Source organism: Drosophila rhopaloa, unplaced genomic scaffold (genome assembly GCF_018152115.1).
Source record: "Drosophila rhopaloa isolate 14029-0021.01 unplaced genomic scaffold, ASM1815211v1 contig_3, whole genome shotgun sequence".
NCBI classification, from domain to species: Eukaryota; Metazoa; Arthropoda; class Insecta; order Diptera; family Drosophilidae; genus Drosophila; species Drosophila rhopaloa.
Window position 1 is genome coordinate 1,682,466 of NW_025335123.1, and position 19,872 is coordinate 1,702,337.

A 19,872-nucleotide genomic window follows, 5' to 3' on the forward strand; every position below is an offset into this window, starting at 1 on the left:
CTTTTAAAGTAGAATATTTATACCTTAGTTATGAAATATTCATTTGAACATATGTACAAATTTACCAAAAATAATTCACCATTAGTTATATAAAATCTTATACTTACTCATGTAACAAGCCCAGAATTTGGCAATTCCCAACTGCAAAATGTTTAATCAGTGCACTTAGTGTGTGCTAACTATTCAGATAATACCTGAATAATGGATCACCAATTATTAAATTGGATACAAAAGTGGGTCGTAATCTTCTTATGAATTTGCTTTTAAGAAAAATAGGATTTTTCGCAGCAGTTGGGCCATCCTCCTCTAAAAAAGATGGTATTTTAATTGCAAGGAAGTGGAGGGTACATTTCGTACCCAATAAAGTATTTATTTTCTTGTTTGGCTACGCCAGAAGAGTCGATCTAGACGTGTCCGTATGTCCGTCCGTCCAACTGTCCGTGCCTACGCAAACTAGTCCCGCAGTTTTAAATGCATGAAACTTAGCAAAAAGTCCCCTTTTCATTGCCATACAAAGCCATATACTCCGTAATATAGTCATTTATAACGATTTCAGAATTATGGTTTTACTTTTTTTAAAAATCAGACGATTTAGCTACAATAGAAACGAACCAAATACCGAATACATTCGAAAATCGACTCAGCTTCATTGTTTTTAAGCATCCTAATCAAAATAAAGAATCTTTAATTTTTGAACAGCTGCAAGGGTATTTAAACTTCGGCTTGCCGAAGTTTGCTTCCTTTCTTGCATCCTGGCTTGGCTTGGTTAATATCAAAATATTGCTGGATAAATGTTTATTGCCTGAAACAATAGTGTGCATTAAATTAGTCATTCTGTTACATATACTTACAATTTCTATCAATTTTCTTTTAAGCAAAGGGACTTTAAAGTTGTCATGCAGATTTTCGGTCCATGCTTCTATAATATTATATTCTTTGGGTAATACAGCTTTGAAAATATGTTGCATTAAATTAATATTGGAAATATGTACAACTTAATTTTCATCGGAAATAATGTTCAGATGTAAGTACGTACTGCCTTTTAACAAACTTAATTTATTAAAACCAAAGTAAGTAACTGTACGTATGCAAACATTTGTACTCCTTATTTCTCAGTGCAATTTTAAGAAAATGTTTTAAAAAAACATCTTTTTTGCTATTAGTTCTGTCGATTATTTGAAAATAAGCTATTTGATAAAAAGATCAGATTGTATTAATAGTACAAATGTATTTGTTATATCGTAAAAAATGTATATATCCTACCAGTTTGCGTAGTATATGTCTTCTTTTCTGCTTTGCAAACATAGGGTCTAAATATTTTAGCATTGTTCTTAGAGATTTTTTTACGTGGCGTTTTAGAGATTAGAGACCTCAAAAACCGCTAATATAATGTTTTATGTACGACAGTGCGGGGATTTACAACCCAATAAAAATAAATGTCTAATGTAAAGTGGCCCGACGAACGCACTGTCTTGGTGAAAAGATGGTCGAATTCGGTCCGATGTGACGTTGTGAATTAGTCCTTGCTGGATCACCCCGCATATACATATAGTAAATGTATTCAGGCAGGCGATTCATTAATGTATATATCGCAGAGGCGGACGGGGTGCAATTACCGCACTGCCCTTCGACAATTCCTCAACTCCTCAATGAATGCGTGAAATCCGCGCGGGATGGTGATGCGGACCATCGAATGGGACAAATGCTGAATCGGCGGCGGTGGCTCTCCTCGGGCCCTTCGCTATTGCACAATTGCAAATCCAGGTAGACGGGGAACTGTGATACGGGGAATTCATAAAGGACACGGGTCGGGCTAGTAGTTTCCATTGTGAGTACTCCCTTGCCGGCGGTTGCCATGAATATGGTACATTATGTGCCCAATAATTAAGTGAAAGGGTTACAATGCCTTCATGAGAACTCCGCTAACCGGGTGATAAAACTGCGCTCGCCGAAAGGGTTTCGTTTCGTTTCGTTTCGCTTCCAACATGTCGGCGCAATTTCATAATGGCCGATCATAAAATCCTGCGGACCATTTCAGGTATGAGTACGTGCGGCAGGATGCAGGACAATCAGGAAGGACTCAGTTCAATGGCAGTGCCGCCAGCGATGGGAAGGTCGACCAGCAAGCCAGCTTTGGAAGGAACCCATGTTGCTCTGGTCACCCACGAGTCCATAATTAACTGTCGTAATGTACGCGCTCTCTGCAGGCACAACATCCTGCCTCAGTTTGGATTCCATAGACCCTGCAGAGGTCGAAGCCCCCAACATCCCCATCTCGAAAGCCCATGAAGATGGTCTTGTTGTTGGTGCGATCTCTCCCATGTCGGCTATTCGACCATGTCCGACTTCGATCAAATAAAAACACGTCCTGAAGTCGTTAAAAATAGTTAAAGGGTCTGTTTTGGATTTCACTTTACAAAGTTTTAGTTCAGCTCTATTTAAGTATCAGTTTTCTATGCACCGAAAAAGCATGTGGCAAATATAGTTACATTTTATAGATTACGACTGGCTTAATACTGTTGTCTTAGAAGTACATTAAAACCTATATTAAATTAATTATATCCTAAAATCAAGAAATTTTTTTAGAAAACGCCTTTAAAGAGAATCATATATCTTGAGTAAAAATTGATTAAATTCCTAAAACAGAAAAAAAACCGTTTTCAAACCAATTTTTCTTTTAGGAAACTTTTGTATATATTATTAAAAAAATAAGATTTTTCAAGCAATCACTTTAATTTTTAAAGGCAAGCAATTTTGTTGTGAAAAAAGAATAAAACGGCCAAAAGAAAAGAATTTTATTTTCCTAATTTATTACAATGCTGCCAGCAACCAACTTGAATAACAGGACAAAAAACTGAACAAAAGGACAAAAAATTGATAAAACTATTTGCTTATGCCACGTTTTTAATTATTTATATAAGCTTAATAACTTATTTTAGATACAGAAAGTTTCTAAATCGAAAGTTGGCTCTATCTAAATGTATAATTTGACCACGGTATGTTTGATTCAATGCTCATTTCTTTTTGAAACCCTTCACTTGAATAAGGCAGTTATATCCTTTGAGTAACTAAGTATTGAAAGTAGTTTATAATAGTAAAACAAAAAACCCATGATCCTTAAGAAAAATAATTTCTTGCTTTAGGAAATTTATTGTTCTAGGATTTTAAATTTATAAAATAACAATTCTATGTGTTTTCTATTTCAAGTTTCTTTGCTTATTTTATGTCTTAGGAAATAGTTTTTAAAAACGAACAATATTATTACTTCAATCGCCCGAAATCCAGATTTCTCCTGACTTAAATTATAATACCCTCTGCAAGGGTAACCAAGCATATTTTCATCGCAACTTTGTTTACAAAAGAAAAGGTTTATTTACCTCTAATTAAGACTTTTGTCTGACTTCTAAAAAGATATCTCACAAAGTTAAAAAAGACCTACCGTGGGCTTGATAAAATCGACTCCTATTTTCGGTTTGGTGGATAATACAAATCTTTCTTAAATTTAATTTAAATCAACTACAAATATTCTTTTCGAATTTGAAAGGAAATGGGTCGTAACCTTCAGACATGTAACTTCCGCCCAAAGACATTCTTTTTATTTATACACATTACAGAATGTAATTTTCTTGGTTAAAAAGGGTCTAAGCTAGAAATAGATACAGATTTTTTGAAGTCTGCATTCAAAATTAGAAGGCATGGTATTCAATTATAAAAATGTACAAGTTTTCGCAGAGCATTTCTTATTTCAAGAAAGAATTTTTATTAATAAATTGTCTTTACCGTAAATTGAAGGATATGTTTTTATGGATTCTAGAAAGGCCATTTAAGAAATTGTTTTCTAAAAGTAAAATTTTTTGAGTCAATATGGTAATTGATAAACTGAACCGAAAATGTAAAGTATGCTCTACAGCGCAAGCTGCACGGATATTTGAACTGAAACTAAAACCGTATAAATAAGATGGCTATAATTATGAATTACATAACTAATTAAATGCCGTGTCACGTTTAAAAATGTCCTCCTAAATGTTAAATACGGCTTCAGCATCATTATCCAGCAGTTATAAGTTATATTACTACATTGATGTCAAATAATCATTACGTTACTCCTCGGACACCGCCCAAATTGGACAAACTCGTAAGGTGGGAGTGACTAGATGATTGGCCAAGATGCTATGATGGTTTACGAATTGCATCTACTTGACAAAAATGATGGAACACACAATGCGCTGCAATTACGCCATAATTACAGCAGATCCTGGAGCACAGACTGCGCACAATGAGAACGGCAACAAAGGAGGATCCTTGGGAACATCTTTGTGTACTTGGGCATTCCTTTGTGCAGCCCGAGCTGGTATCGAATCTCGTCTGTTGTTTGACTTGGTGGAATATTATGATTTCCCATATTTCTGCAGATGTTTGATGGGGATTATCCGCTGATAAAGATGGCTGCTCGATCGCATGTCCGCTGTTGCACAATGCATCCAACAATGGGCGATGGGATTAGCAATCGATCCTGGCCCACCCACAACCGAATGACCAGAATCCTGATGGCTGATCTATCTGCAAGATGACCCCGTCCAGCAATCCATGTACACGTCATCGATATCTCTTTTCTGAACCCGCTTTATTGTGGAATTACTGGTAAACTTTTGTTGATTGATGTTAATTGGAACCGAAAAGAAAGATGTGTAATTAGATAATAATGAATTGTGATCAGTTTGGAGTTAGTATATTTGATTTCAAACCAATCTCTTACGAAATAGGAACCATCAACGTTTTGAGCCATTCAAGTTTAATTAAGTTTAACAAATTACCCAGATAACCAGAATTAGATTTTGTAAGGGCGCAAGTTAATACACTTAAAACTCTGTAAATATAGACAATTTTAATCAGAATGCAAATATTGTTTTTGTTTTTTACTCGTAGTGTTTATGATTCGTCATTTAAATATCGTCCACTCCATTTTATTGATTCGTATATCAATAGACTGCTTAGTTTCCATTCTTTAAATTTACGATTAATTTAAAACGATTATATAGGGTTCTTAATGCGTATACGCTTAAAACCATTGAAGCTATGTCAATTTTTAAATATAAGGCAGATATATAATATAGTCCAGTGATTTTTATAAAATTTAAAATAAATATCTTAAATCATAAAAACATGTATACCCAATTTATATGCATATATGTTGAAAAACCACGAAGTATAAATATTTTCCTATTTTTTTCGATCTTTAGTTTGACAGTTGTATGATGTAGTATTAAAAAACCTCATTTCTGGGGTAAAAATAGTGAACCTAAAATATTCGAACAAAAATTCTTTAAATTCTAGGGATACAAAATTAGTACATGCCGGTAAAAGAATTCAAAACGAACACCGATAAAAACATGTTTTCTATTATACGAGGGTCTATTCTTTTTAAACAACTATACTGTACTTTTTTACAAAATTGTTCACTATAGAATTTGTGTGTGGCTGTTAGACTTGCCTGTATCTAAATGAAAACTTTATAAAAGTTCTAAATAGGTCTTTAAAAGCTTCTCTGATTAAAGTCGGCGATTTAGGTAAAATTCGTAAGGCAAATATTTAGCGCAACCGGTATAAATTTGTATAAAGACCGGATAATTATGTCGTGAAGCTTTTAATTTAAGTTTGTATAAAGCGTTAACCGGAATATTTTTATGATTAGTTTGCCTTGTGTTGAATCATATTTTATATTTAATAATCCTCTACATGCGAATGTTGCCATTTTGAATAAATCTTTTCCTTATTGAAACCGAGCCTTTTCAAAAATCTCAACAGCTTGAATCCTTTCGGGGTATATTTAATATCAGGCAATCGTTCAGAGGCTTGGGTTCCATACACTCACACGCACACAGATGCCGACAGGCCACACCCATACTAAGTAAATATCCGTGGATCTGTGTGTGTGAGACCTCACATCAGGCAATAATTATGAATTTTTTGGGGTAGGTTTTCAGCAGATTTCCTATTCCCCGTGTGACTGTGTGTGTGTGACTGTGTGTGTGTGTGTGTTCGGGGATATGTTTAGTAATTGCTCGTAGGTCGGCACAAACTATTAAAGGACATTAGAGGTTGCACCCTCGCGGGCACATCAATGTATTATGTATGTACGACACACACAGTGATTCGGGAACAAGTTTCGAAGCCCTAATGATAGACCCAGATGAGATGCCATCGACAGCCACCCCGTCATCCTCACATCCTCACATCCTCATCGTCATCCTCATCCTCATCCTCATCCTCGTTGGCTGAACTCCGGGATCTGCTGGGGCTTCGTCCACTCGGCTCTACTATCTGGGGATTATTTGTGTGGTTTACAGTTTTTAATTATGCACCGCGACATGCGGATGCAGTGGCAAAATGGGGAGAGCGACCGCAAGTTGAACAGAAATTGAAGGGAGTGGCTGAAGTGGTGGAACACAAATGGAATGCATCATCAAATCACTCCCTGTTTCTGCCCAGTCACAGAGTCCTCCATTGTGTGCGATGTCCTTCGCAGGGAGAGGGGGAGGGGGGGATGTGTACGATAAAAACGACAGAAATGGGTTGCAAAAGGCAGTACACTTGAAAAACGCGTGCTTCCACTAGTAAATGCTTGAATTTGCATGCAAAAAGTTGTATGGCTTAATAAATGCGCCTGTTCCACAATTCTTTTTAATGGAATTTAATGGAATTATTTTATGTACTCAATTGTTAAGGAATAATGGAAATGCCACAGGGACAAATTAAAACTTTAACGGTGGTAAGTAAAGTACGCTTAATTAAAAAAAATTAAATGATGTTCCAAAACTAGTTTAATGAGCTATATCTTCCTACCTTATTGGAGTGTGTGGATGTGCAGTTCAATTCCAACAGTTTATACCTATTTGATTTATTGAATTTTTTTTTATTAAATAAATAACTTTAAGTTAACTTTACCAATATTATCAGGCTATAACAATAAATTTTAAAAATACGTATATTTGTCTAGTTTAAAGAGCAATTATCACGTAAAATTACATTTAAAATGTTACAACTATAAGGTCAATTTAACAGAATAATATTTGTTTTCAGTCTTCATTCACTTTCACACTAACTGAAAGCCAAATGCAATGACAATTTTGTCGGTTTGTTTAATTTGCTTAATTTTATAAAACCCAGAAAATATAACAATGCCAAATATAAAATTTAAGCATAAGTCCAATTGTCAATATTTTTTACTCCATTTTTAAACTTAAATTGCAAAATTGATTGAATTATTTATTTTATGAAAAAAACAATATCAAATAAACTAGTCGCTACCTCAAAAAATATATTAAATTAGTTTTTTAGTATTGGTATCTTTTGTAAACGATTTTTATGACTTAAATCAAGTAGGGATATTATAATTTTGTATGGATACTACTTTCTACTTCCTTGTAGGCAGTTTATAAGTCGGAACGTTCAGTTCGGACGAATATGTTATCGAAAATAGGACATAACTTCATTGTTTCTAATCATATTCGCATAGAAGTCGGGTGATATAGTCGTCGGTCATGACAAAGTCGTTTTATGAAAAAATAGTAATATCTTCTTGATAAGTCTGCAAAAATTATACGTTTAAATTTAAGTATTTGCGTAAAGCAAAATGCTGGTTTATATGGAATAAATAAAAATTATTAAATAATATTTTTTAAAATGGTAATCATAATAATAACATAATATGATAATTAATCGTTAAGTATCTGCCATATTTCACTCTTGTCTTTCAACAATGGTGACAAACCAACATCTGCATCTGTTAGACGGAAAACGGATTCTCTTAAACAATTGCTAGCACAATGACTTACTTTCGCACTTAAATATATGCATATTAACCACAGTATTTAAGTTTTCCCTAGCTGAACTGGCAAACTTGTCGACGGTTTCCCGGCTTCCCGACTTGCAGCTCCCATTCCTCGGTTTATTTGGCTTTTACTACTTGAAGATGGGCCAATGCCAATTGCCCGGGGATAAAGGAGGCGTAATGAAATTAGATTGCGCTCGGAGATGCGGGTCGTGGTAGCCAAAAGTCGGAAGTTGGAAGTCGGAAGTTGGAAGTCGCCAGTCGGAGGTGGAGTCCACTGGCACTGGCACGACAATTCCACCTAGATGGGGACAAGGCTAATTTAAATGAGGCAACAGACGCTCGCTTCCGTTCTGCCCGGCTTTTCTCGTTCGACAAGAAAAATTATAACAATTTTGTAACCGAACTCGGGGAAACTTCCTTTTGGGAATTCATAAGCAGTAAAGAGGGGCGGGGAGGGGGTTGGAGGCTGAGACAGAGACGACAAAAGGGTTGCGCTATTCCATTATGTTATTCTACGGCTGTTTCTCCCGCCTGTATCTAATTTGGCCATATTATGAATTTAACCCTTTCGTGTTTGCTGGATATTTAAACAACTGTTTGCACAAAAGTTTAGGCTAGAAGGTCGTTGCTGCCGGCAGTGGCAACGGTAGCGCAGCTTCTTCATAATTTCCACAACCCCCACTCCCCCTTCCCCCCGTCCGAAATTGATTCTCTGTAATGCGTAGAGACAACCCCGACCCGTCATCATCCAGTTCCCGGAGCTTAGCACCACCACCCCCCACCATCCACACCCCACCCCGCATCCCATCAGCCATCCCACCGTCTGGTGGCTCAACTCTTGCTTCTGTCTGCCAGAAAGTGAACTTTGCCTTGGCTCACTTCTGCTACACTGGGAGAAAAGTCAGGGGTAATTGACTTGGATACTTACTTAATATTATATAGGGCCGATTTGCAGTTGCCACATTTGTCTAAATGGCAGAAGGAACCATTCAAATTAATAAAAATTAATATTTACTCTTTGCTTAATTTGTAAAACATACTCGAAATAAAAACATTTTTTTTTTTTTATTAAACCTTACTGTATATTTATTACCTTTTTTTTACGTTGATGTAAATACTTATATCTGCATACAATTAGTTTTTTTTTTAAACCTCAATATTGGGCTTTGTCATCAGTAGTCTTCAACTTTTGGGCACAAATCTGCAACAATGGCTTAAAGTAGCCCACAAATGGAACCATTCAAATTAATAAATATTAATATTTACTCTTTGTTTATTTTGTAGAACATACTCGAAATAAAAACATTTCGTTTCTTTTTTAATTACCTTGTTCTTACTTTGATGTATTTACTTACATTTAATATTTACTATTAGTTATTTTTTAAAACCACTAATCACTAATTGTAGTCAGAGTTATAGCTCAGTATTGGGCTTTGTCATCAGTACTCAATAACTTTTGGGGACAATGGCTTAAAATAGTCCACAAATGGTTATTCATTTTGTTTCGCTGTATTAATTGGTAGACTGCAACCCATTACGTGGAGTTTGGCATTCGAGCGGTGCTCTTATTTGCTATGTAGGTCTGTGCCCTCCTCCTCGCAGTTCCTTTGTTCTTCTCCCGAGAACTCCTTGCCAGGACGCCTCGGATGTGGATGGTGTCTGGATGTGTCGCTGATGCTCCTTTGGCTGCTTCTGCTCCTGTTGCTCCTGCAGCTCCTTCGTTCCCTTGCCCCTTTGCTCCCTTGCTTCCTTGCTCCTTTGCCAGTTCGCGACTTGCGACTGCTAATGATGCCTTTTCCAGCAATTTAATTGTTAAACAATGAAAACGCTTTTGATTACAAGAAAAACAACAGGCCTTCTCCGCCTTCCCCATCTTGCTGCGTCGCTATCCATCTGGGTTCGGGGTTCCGGGATCCGGGTTCCTTTGTTTTGCTTCGGTTTCCCCCTCCGCGGCCAGATATTGTCTTTGCCTCCTGCGGCAGTTTCGTCCTTCTCGCCGCAAAGGACGAGGAACCAGGGGGGAGGGGGATGTTTATTAATTTTTACCTGAGGTTATCTATTTGTCGCGCTATGTTTTCCCTTAGCCTTTTGGGGTTGAACGGAAAAACGGCTGAAAGGGAAAAAATTATAAAATGGGAGCGTTGCCGGCATCGTTTTTGCTGCCCCGCAATTTTCATGCTCATTAAATAATTTCTACTCGTGAAAGTTCTTCCCCGGCGTTGCCCAGTCCCCAAGTTTCCATCCGCATCGCGGGCCCGGAATCAGAAGTATCATAGAAGCATCTGAATGGGGTCGGCTCAGCGGAAAGGTGGGCGTTAAAAAGTTTTTATTGAAAGTTGTAATTTAAATTTATTAGGTTTCACATTTTAATTAATGCGCTCTTCTTCATCCCAGGCTCGTTGCCGCGTTATGGCCTGGAAAAAAAGTGGACCTGTGGTTGGGGCATCCCAGTGTCCTTCTTCCGCCCCACTTCGGATCATAACAAGAGGCCAGATCTCCTTCCTGCCGGAAATTATGCAAGTTATCTGCTCATGCCAAACATCAGATCGTTTTCAAGACACACATAGTGCATTTAAGAAGTTTTCTTGTGTTTTAATCAGTCAGTTTTACTGAGGAACTTCTCTCCCATGTATTTGACCTCTTAACAAATAATTTACAGACACCGCTCATTCAACGAAAATTATTTTTCAAGGCAAAGATTGAGACTTGGACATCCTTATATAGCGTCCATATTCTCCAACCTCACATTGACTTATATAAGCCTTTTAAATTTATCTCAATGAAGTTCCCAATTGAGTAGCATTTTCCATCCCGTGTATAAGGAAAATATTACGGCTATGGGACAGGAAACCACTGCAATTTTAAAAATATAAAGCCCAAAACTTCAAGCGAATTGTACTTATATTAAAGATATAACCATTTTTGTATCTTTGTATTATCTTTTATAATCGTCGTTTTCAAAAACATATGCTTCCTTAGTAATTAAAAATATTAAGTAAGATTTAATTATTGAAGGGAGCATCACCATTACCATTCCTTTTCAACTGGTTAAGCTGTTCATTGTCTCAATTTAGAAACTATAATATTTAATTCTTAATACTTCAATAAGTTTCATCAAAATTACAATATTTTTAACGCTATAAGCAGAATGATAGCTCGACTTTTGTTTCTTTCAAGTTCAGATATCTTAAATTAGTCGATGAAACCGGTCTCTTCAAAAAATCATGGTTCGTTCAAACTTGTGCCACCTTAAACTTTGGTTGATGTTACTAGGACATTAACTCCTTCCAAAATTTGAGGAATCCTTTGAGTACTAATAATACAAGAATGGGAGCTATGTTCGGAAAGCCGAAGTGTGCAGCTATACAAAATCGTTTTGTTCTATAAAGTATATTTCGAAATTCTTATTTTTAAAAACGTAAAAACAAAGCTTTAACGAAGCCTTGTCAAATGTCCTACTAATTTTTCGAACTTTTCCGTGGCAGCTTAGATTGTAGTCGACCTGCCTATAATTATTTGGAAAAGTTTAACAATGACACTTAAAAATTGTCTATCTAATTCGGTCTCTGAACCTAAATACGGTAAGTCTATCTCTATAATGCACTTTCCAGATTAGGTAAATCAAACAAACAGTCCAACAAGTATTTATTAATACAAATTAAGATGTTATCGACTTAAATTAAATTGTGTCGGGTGGGGCAGTGGCGGCGCCCAAAAAATGAGCCGCTTAATTTACTCAAAACGAACGAAGGTCGAGGGCACTAAAGACAGGGCGGGGAATAAAAAGAACCAGACGCCCATGTAACCATGGGGGGGGGGTTGGGGGGTTAGGTTGTGGATGAGAAGGACACGCGGATCCAATTCCCAATGCCAAACAAAGCAGGGCACAAAACACAGAGCGGAGCGAATTATAATGCGAACACAAAAGTTCACAAATTAGCAAATTTAAGATTCCTGGGGAGGAAAAGCCAAACAAACAAGACCAAATAAAGCGCAAACGGACTGGATTCCGGCAAGGAGTCCGCTCACAAATACAAATGTTTTCTCGTGTGGAACAGACATAAAAAAAACCAACAGAAACACCAGCGAGAATTGAGCCGCCGACGTCTTTGTCCTTGTCATTTTGTCTGTCACTGGGGGCGATCTGTGGTGGGGGAGGGGGAGGGGGAGGTGGAGGAGGGGGGGTGCGACGTTGTGGGGCAAGTGCCTCAAAAGGCAAGCGGAAAATAAAAAGGGCATTGAAAGCACACCGGGGGGAAAAATGGGGCAGCAATAATAAACAATTGTGCGATGGAAATCCGCGATTGTAATCCGCAATTTTTACGGCTTTGGATGGGCCAGATGCCAGTTGCCGGGGGGCGAGGGGCGAGGGGTGAGGGGCGGGGGGCGAGGGGCGAGGATTCACGTCACTTCCGTCACCAGGACGGAGGCTATCGCCCAACACCATCTTTATTCATTTTTGAAAACAATCGCATCGCAATCTGCTAACAACGAACGGCGGCAACAAAAGTAACAGCAAATAATACCGCAGAGCAGTTGACTGGCTAAATGACTGCGAAGGACGAGGATGAGGACGGGGACAAGGACCGGGAGGCCGAGTTGTCCTGCTGCGACCGCTGAAAAGGACCAGGCACCTGCCACAAAGGCCCGCTGTTCTGGCCAAGGAAGTTCCAGCCCCGATGAACTCAGGCCGCCGCCCATCGGACTTGGTGATCAGGGGAGTGGGTCGGGTATGTGTGCAATTAACCCCTTTCGAAGGGGAGCGACATTCCGCAAACCAATGGGAAATCAGGATGCCAGAAAAGGGTTGACACAGCCCCTACATGTCTCCTAATCAAGAGATTTCGGAAGACTTTTCTCATACACAGGTTCTATTGGGGAGTAACCACCAACTCATAAGTCAAAAAATATGTTATGTTATCGCTTTAATAAAACACTATCCCTCCAAGGTATTCTGATAAGAATAATACACTATCAGGATGCCAAAGAAGGGTTGACACTGATTCTATATGTCTCCTAATCAAGAGATATTGGAAGACTTTTCCCATACACAGGTTTTATTGGGGAGTAACCACCAACTCATCAGCTATTTAATATGTTGTGCAATAGCCTTAACAAGACACTATGGTATTCTGATAAGAATAATACACTATCAGGATGTCAGAAAAGGGTTGACACAGCGCCTACATGTCTCCTAATCAAGAGATTTCGGACGACTTTTCTCATATACAGGTTCTATTGGGGAGTAACCACCAACTCATCAGCTATTTAATATGTTGTGCAATAGCCTTAACAAGACACTATGGTATTCTGATAAGAATAATACACTATCAGGATGCAAAAGAAGGGTTGACACAGCGCCTACATGTCTCCTAATCAAGAGATTTCGGAAGGCTTGTCTCATATACAGGTTCTATTAAGGAGTAACCACCAACTTATCATCCATTTAATATGTTAAGCAATCACTTTAATAAGACACTATCCCCCCAAGGTATTCTGATAAGAATAATACACTAAAATAAAGATAACATTTCACCTGGTCCTCTGGCAAATACGCATTTATTAAGCTCACATATAAATTTGAGCAGACATCTGTGTGTATCCGAGCTGTTAACAGTCCGCAAAAAATGGGCTTTTGACACGAGAACATCCATTATAAGCGGTACTTAATTGTGTTGTTCCCCGTCCGCTTGTTTGTGCCGCTGGAAAAAAATGTCCGGACCACTGGGGCCACGTACGAAGCGTGTCCTGCCACACTCTCGCACAATGTCCTTTGCCCTCAACCCCCCTCCCACTTCCCCTCCTCCTCCGCAAAGGCTAATGGCAACGACATATTGATATAGACACAGGTCAGGGGGAATCGTGCTGCTGTAAGAGCGGCCTTTAACTCGGAAGCTCAGTTGGATACACACCACTAAAGTGTTAGTTGGTAATTTAAATGAACAGAAGGTGAAATACAAACAAAATTATTAATCACTTTAATTTGCAATAAAAAATGTTTGTTACAGTAGCTTAATCTTCTTTGTTTTCAATTGTTTCAGTTACAATTGGCACTAATGGAGTGAAAATCGATTAAAATGTATATTTAATGAAAGCTTTGCCTTTTTCAACCGATTGTCCTTTGATTTGTATTGTATTGATTGTATAAAAGATATGAGATACATATTATGTAAAACCTCTTAATCCATTGTGAAACAGTCAAATACCTTATTCAGATATTGGCAAAAATAAGAGTTTTCCTTAGTGTTTTTTTCTGCTCGAAAACGTTTAGAATATCTCAAATATGTTGGTGATTTACGCAGGGAAAAAGGTAGTCCTTAGTTTATATACCCTTGCAATAATAGCAAACATTTATTAGTGTACTTGGCCAGATCATTCCCGACCGGAATACATAACAGCTTTACAAAATAGTACTAAACATTTAAATGCCAACGAGGCGTACACCAAATTCTTTAAATGCAATGAAATACAACTATACAAATTAACAGACGTCTAGTGATGCTGATCAATATTATTTATACGTTAAGAGGTTTCTTCACTGAATTACAAACTTATCATCATAATAGCAAAGTTATACAAAAAGCAGCACTCCAAAACAAATTTGACCTGCTTTGGGATTTATTTAAGTCAACGTACAAAATTTCATTATTATATATAGGTATAGTTACCGAGATCCATTTCCCCACTCCCATGTGATTAGATCTACTTATATCTATCTATATATTATATTGGTTTAAAAACGATTTAAATATATTGCCACCATTCATTAGCCGAGATTTAAAAGGAGAGTAACCCAAAGCTGATCTGCAGAGGTCTCTTGTTTCATTCAGGCGACTTCCAGACTCAGATTCATTCAGCAGCACAATCAAAATGCATAACCGACTGTACCAAAACACTCTTTTAATTGATGGAGGATTCGTTTCCTGGCCACTTTCGGGCTGTTCAAGACAGATGATGACGTCGAGTTGAGTGGCCAGGACTGAGGCGAATTTAACCCCCGCCAGGACGTGATCCCGATGGATGGGAATCAGTTCGGAAAATGTTTCACATAAGTGCCTTTGTACATAAGGACTCCTTATGGCGGCTGGCGCAATTGTGATCGTTGTGCTCGAATAGAGAAGAGAAACAAATCTCCCTGCTCATCCCTGTCGCAGCCTCGGCATTTATTTTTTAGCTCAAGCCAATGTTTATTTAAGCGGTGTGGGGTGCGTTCGACGGGATTGGCAATGGCCGATGCCGATGCCAATGCCGATTCCTTTAATGACGACGATGGTAGTGACAGCGCGGCAGGATGACAGCTATAGCGATGAGGATCCTCGAGAGATTATAAAACTGCTCACCCTTGCTCCGGATTCGAGTGCCCCGCACCCCTTTCCCCTTCCCGTCTCTTCAAACAAAATGTCTCCCATCCCATGAAGGATGTTTCCTCATTTTGAATAGCCCATTCCCCGCTCCCCGCTCCCCCCGCCCGACCAACCACCCCCCGGCTCCGATGTTTTGTTTATTCAATTCACATAGGTCCCTGCACTCGCATTCGTACATATATTTAATTGCATTCCCTTCTTAAAAAGGGCTCGTCCCAGTTGGCAGTTGGCAGAAGGACATAACGCGATTAAGGCGGTATATGAGTAGCAATGGAGCGGTTCCGGACGTAACACCCCCCTCCTTCCTCCTGGCAAAAGATGTTTGATTTATGAATTTATGGACACGGAACTCAATCGAATAATCTGGAAGTCAACTAAAAGTATTTAACGGTTAGCATATACATGTGTTTATGGCGAACGTATCTTGAATCTGTCACTTTAAGCTCTTTAACCCATAGTTATTAAATGTAGCATTCTGTATACAAGTTCATATTAGTACTTTTTTTTTTTAAAGTATGGTTACGGAACTCAATTAAATCATCTGAAAGCATATTTATGTATATATTCGAACATAACTTACTACTACTATCTTATACTTTTAACCCTTAGTTAATAGGTAATATAAATTCAAATTAGTTCTTAATTTTTGGAAATGAATGATGCCTTCGAACCCATTTTATGTATGTATTTTCAAAATACAGATGACGTAAGTAAAAACATGATAAAGAAGTGAAATTAAATTAAGTATCTTTTTTTTTTATTCGAATACGCAGGGTATTAAAAGTGCTAGTAGCTGCAAGGCTATGTACGGCTTCATTTCTGAACTGCCGAGACCACTCTTCAATCGCATGCATCCTGCCAGTGACTGTGACTCGCTCCAGAAAAGGGATTCTCTGCGAAGGGAAGGGCCGGCAAAGAAAAGGCAGCCCTGAGTCAACTACGGATTAATTAAATACTCATATGCGAAAATGTTTGGCCGCACATCGGGGAGCACGGGCCACGGGACTCCATGAATGGAAAGGAATGGAATGGAATGGACCTGGACCTGGAGTATGGAGCACAGGCTGACCGGCCAGTGCGAATGCCATTGTTTTTTATGGCTCAATGCACATCAGTCGGGCCAGCACAATGGGCAACGCAGCCAAACACCCAAACACCCAAACAACGAGCACCCGAACAACCAAACAACCAAACAACCAAACACGCAGACGAAGTCCTGCTCGTTCTGAGGACACATCCTCCCACTCGCAAATGCCATGAATTCCAATTATGTGTATGATTTGCAGTGCCTGCCAATATTTGCATTTCCCTGTTTACCTTTAGATGCAATTTTGTCAGCTTCTTTCGTGGAGCTCTCCATTGCAAAAATGGCTTCGGCATGTTTTACTGTGTGCAGGCTGTTGGAATTGTTTTCAAAGCGGCGAGCTGTTCCAAACAGACTTGTAATCCATGTTCAATATGAATAATCAGAATAGGAAAGTTTCTACCGTGTGAATAAACGTTAGAAGCAAATGCAATCGCTACCAATCAATAAAATGCTACTTATTTTATGTATTCTTTGTATGTAAAAGGGGACAAATTTGAGGTTTTGAATAATCTTAAGATGGCCTCTCGATCGAGAAAATTTCAAAAATAATAATCCATATAGAGTCACAGAACTTAGGCAACTTTTAACGTTTGTATGCAAACAGAAATAAAACAAGAAAGGAAAGCTAACTTCGGGCAGAGCCGAAGTTGATATACCCTTGCAGAATGTTCTGTAAATTATATTCTCCAAAAATTATTTATATTATGCATTCTTATTACTCATAAAAAATCGAGTCGGTCATTAGGACTTGGGCCTTATCATCATCTCAACAAAGGTAAGTGAAATACTCCAGTCGTCGTGTTGAAATGGGCCCCATTGAATTCCGTCAGAACCTTTGCCATCTTTGTAGTATTTTGCATTGAGCTTACTGTAATTTTAAGTGATTGTAGTAAGAAGATAATAAGAGCATAAATAAACATCTATACCTATATGAACAGGCTTTGTGCCACCATGCACCAAATTGATAGGCACATTGATAGGCGGGGTCATAACTCCGATCAATCGTGTTGAACCTTTGGTTCTTATTGTATTCGAGGGCGTCTCCGGCTTCACCAGAATATATTCCTAGATTCTTCAACTCGTACCATTCCTCCTCACTCCCGATCTTAAAATCATCGTATTGAGCGTAACCGGTGGATCCGTTAAGCATCCCAAGTTTAATGTAGAGTTCGTGGGGTCGTGCCTCAGTCATCCGATGCAGTTTTTCCAGCCCGATGAAGAATTCTCCAGTGACATTCCCAAATCCAGATTTATAGTCATTCCAGGTTCTATTGAAGTCCTCGGATCCGTCAATGCGTCTCTGAATTACAGTCCAACCAGGTGGAGACGTCGCACATGGCACTTTAAAGGGTTCAAGACCCCGAAGCTTTATTTGGTAAATGCCATTGGGACTGTCAATGGGACAAGAGTCAGGTAAATTGTCATCAGATTTCCGGCATTCCGAAAGCTGACTAGAAAGTTCTGATTTTGTTTTCTCAATGGCTTCAATTCGAGTCGTAAGGGTCGAGATTTGTTCATCTCTATTTTTAAGGTGCTCCTCTTGGTTTTTGAGTTCATCGTTGGCATCGGCTGTTGTTTTCATCTGTACAAAATGATTTAGAACAGGCGATAAAATAATAATCATTGCATTCGTTTTCAATATTCTAATTAGTTGGTTACTGCGGTAAAACAATATACAAATTATTAAATACCCAGAAAAATGGCAGAAACATTACCTAATAGAGCCCTGCATTACACTCATACCAAAATTAACCCTAAAAACAAGAAATTCGCCTTATTTTTGACTTCAAAGGCATCGCACCTTAAATCGTAGGGTAACGTTTTCTAAAATTAAGGGCGTTCCTTTCTAAAATCTAAGGCAAAGAACCCATAAAACAAGAAAAACTCTTCTAAAAAATAGAAAAATATTTCTTAAAAGTAGGGCATCTAACCATAAATTTAAGGGTATTTTTTCTAAAAATTAGAAAAAATGTGCCTACATTCATCATGATGTAATTTTTCATTCAGGATTTATGGACTTATGTATATTTATGTATGTGTATACATATGTACATATATGATTTAAGCACTTTGCTTTTCATTCAGAAAAGTCACAAAGTTTGTGTTAATATTGCACTTATGAATTGCCAATATCGATTTCAACTGTAATTCTGTGGGGAAGAGAGAGAGAAATTAGTACAATTATGACTTAATTCAGTTCTTACAAGTAAAATCCGATAAGTATCTATCCGAAAAAACTTATAATTTTATTCGTCCGTCGGTGGGATTCGAACCCAGGTCTCCCGCGCGTGAGTTCAAAGACATTGAATGGAGCCTCAGTCGCGCGAAGAACGCACGACAAACCAAAGACTATATGATGTATACACTGCTATAGATTAGCATAATTCCAGCGCAGTATTATTTAATGGGCTAAACAAATTTGTACTATTGTCCTTTTTTATAAAAACTTCCGATAGGAAGGCCCAAGGATGTCTGTCTATCCGTAACTCACCGTTCCAAGTTTCTCCATTCTGTCCAATCTCGCATCCAACTTGGCCTGCAGAGCCTGAATTGATTTCACGAAGTCTTCTTTTGTGACTAGTTCCTGTAGTTTGTTCTGCATTTCGGAGTTCACCGCCATATGTTGTTCTTCCGCCAGCTTGAATCTCGAATCGAATCCGGCCTTCAGATCCTCTTGTCCGTGCGCCGTGGTCATACTAAGGTTTGTCTGCCCTGCCTTGATTTCATCCAACCTTTTTCGGATATGGCGAGAGTGATTCAAAAGCGGGTTCAGTGTGGTCAGGCAAAAGGAGCCGCATTGTCTTGGTGCATCTTGGAGAACACATGACGACTGATTCCTAGAATTCAACTCAATTCCTCCTTGTACACTTGGAAAAATGAATAAGCCAAGCAAAAAGGATAATAGTCTCAGCATCTTAAGTTGTTCGACCTACTCAAAACGAATTTAAAAAATGTACTGAAATGTAGCTGTAATTTGAAATAACAACGAAGCCCAAAGATTATAAAATAGTGATATGGGTTTTTCCCGTTGATTAAAATATATTAAATCAACGGGAAAAACCCATATCACTAAATCTGTATATGTATGGACTTGCATACAAATAGACATGAGCTTATGTTCTTATCGCTTATTTGTGATTTAAATATTAATGTCAGTACTTGTTAGTTTGGAAAACAACAAATAAGCTTAATTTGTATACCCTTGCAACGCAGTGAAGGAGACATCTCCGACCCTATAAAGTATATATATTCTTGATCAGGATCACCTTCTGAGTTGATATAGCCATGTCCGTCTGTCCGTCTGTCTGTTTTTACGCGAACTAGTCTCTCAGTTTTAAAGATATCGAATTGAAACTTTGCATACACCCTTCTTTCCTTTGCACGCAGTATATATGTCGGAACAGCCGGGATCGGCCGACTATATCCTATAGCCGCAACATAACTGATTGATCGGAAATGCCATAACTTTGGTGTTTGTTAAGTTATGAAGTTGAGATTTTATATGGGTTTTTTTTCACCAATCAATCCGACCTACCAAACTTTATAAGGATCTGCCGACTATATCCTATAGCTGCCATATAACTGAA

General features: G+C 38.2%; 1 protein-coding gene across 1 annotated transcript; it reads right to left on the reverse strand.

Annotated features, from left to right (window-relative positions):
* Positions 1–16,938: 16,938 nt before the first annotated feature.
* On the reverse strand, positions 16,939–19,241 carry LOC108038461 (angiopoietin-related protein 2-like). The gene is made up of 3 exons (XM_044461152.1): positions 18,777–19,241; positions 17,212–17,867; positions 16,939–17,153 (listed from the first exon to the last, which is right to left on the reverse strand). The coding sequence occupies exons 1-3, from the start codon at positions 19,197–19,199 to the stop codon at positions 17,027–17,029; spliced, it is 1,206 nt and encodes a 401-aa protein (XP_044317087.1). The 5' UTR covers positions 19,200–19,241; the 3' UTR covers positions 16,939–17,026.
* Positions 19,242–19,872: the final 631 nt, after the last annotated feature.

What these genes read in the sequence shown, in the direction of transcription:
- LOC108038461 (XM_044461152.1), bottom strand. Translation starts at nt 19,199, where the DNA reads ATGCTGAGACTATTATCCTTTTTGCTTGGCTTATTCATTTTTCCAAGT. An exon ending in GAATGGAGAAACTTGGAACG is followed by an intron (nt 17,868 to 18,776) that starts GTGAGTTACGGA and finishes CATTTTGTACAG; the next exon opens with ATGAAAACAACAGCCGATGC. An exon ending in CACAAAGCCTGTTCATATAG is followed by an intron (nt 17,154 to 17,211) that starts GTATAGATGTTT and finishes TTAAAATTACAG; the next exon opens with TAAGCTCAATGCAAAATACT.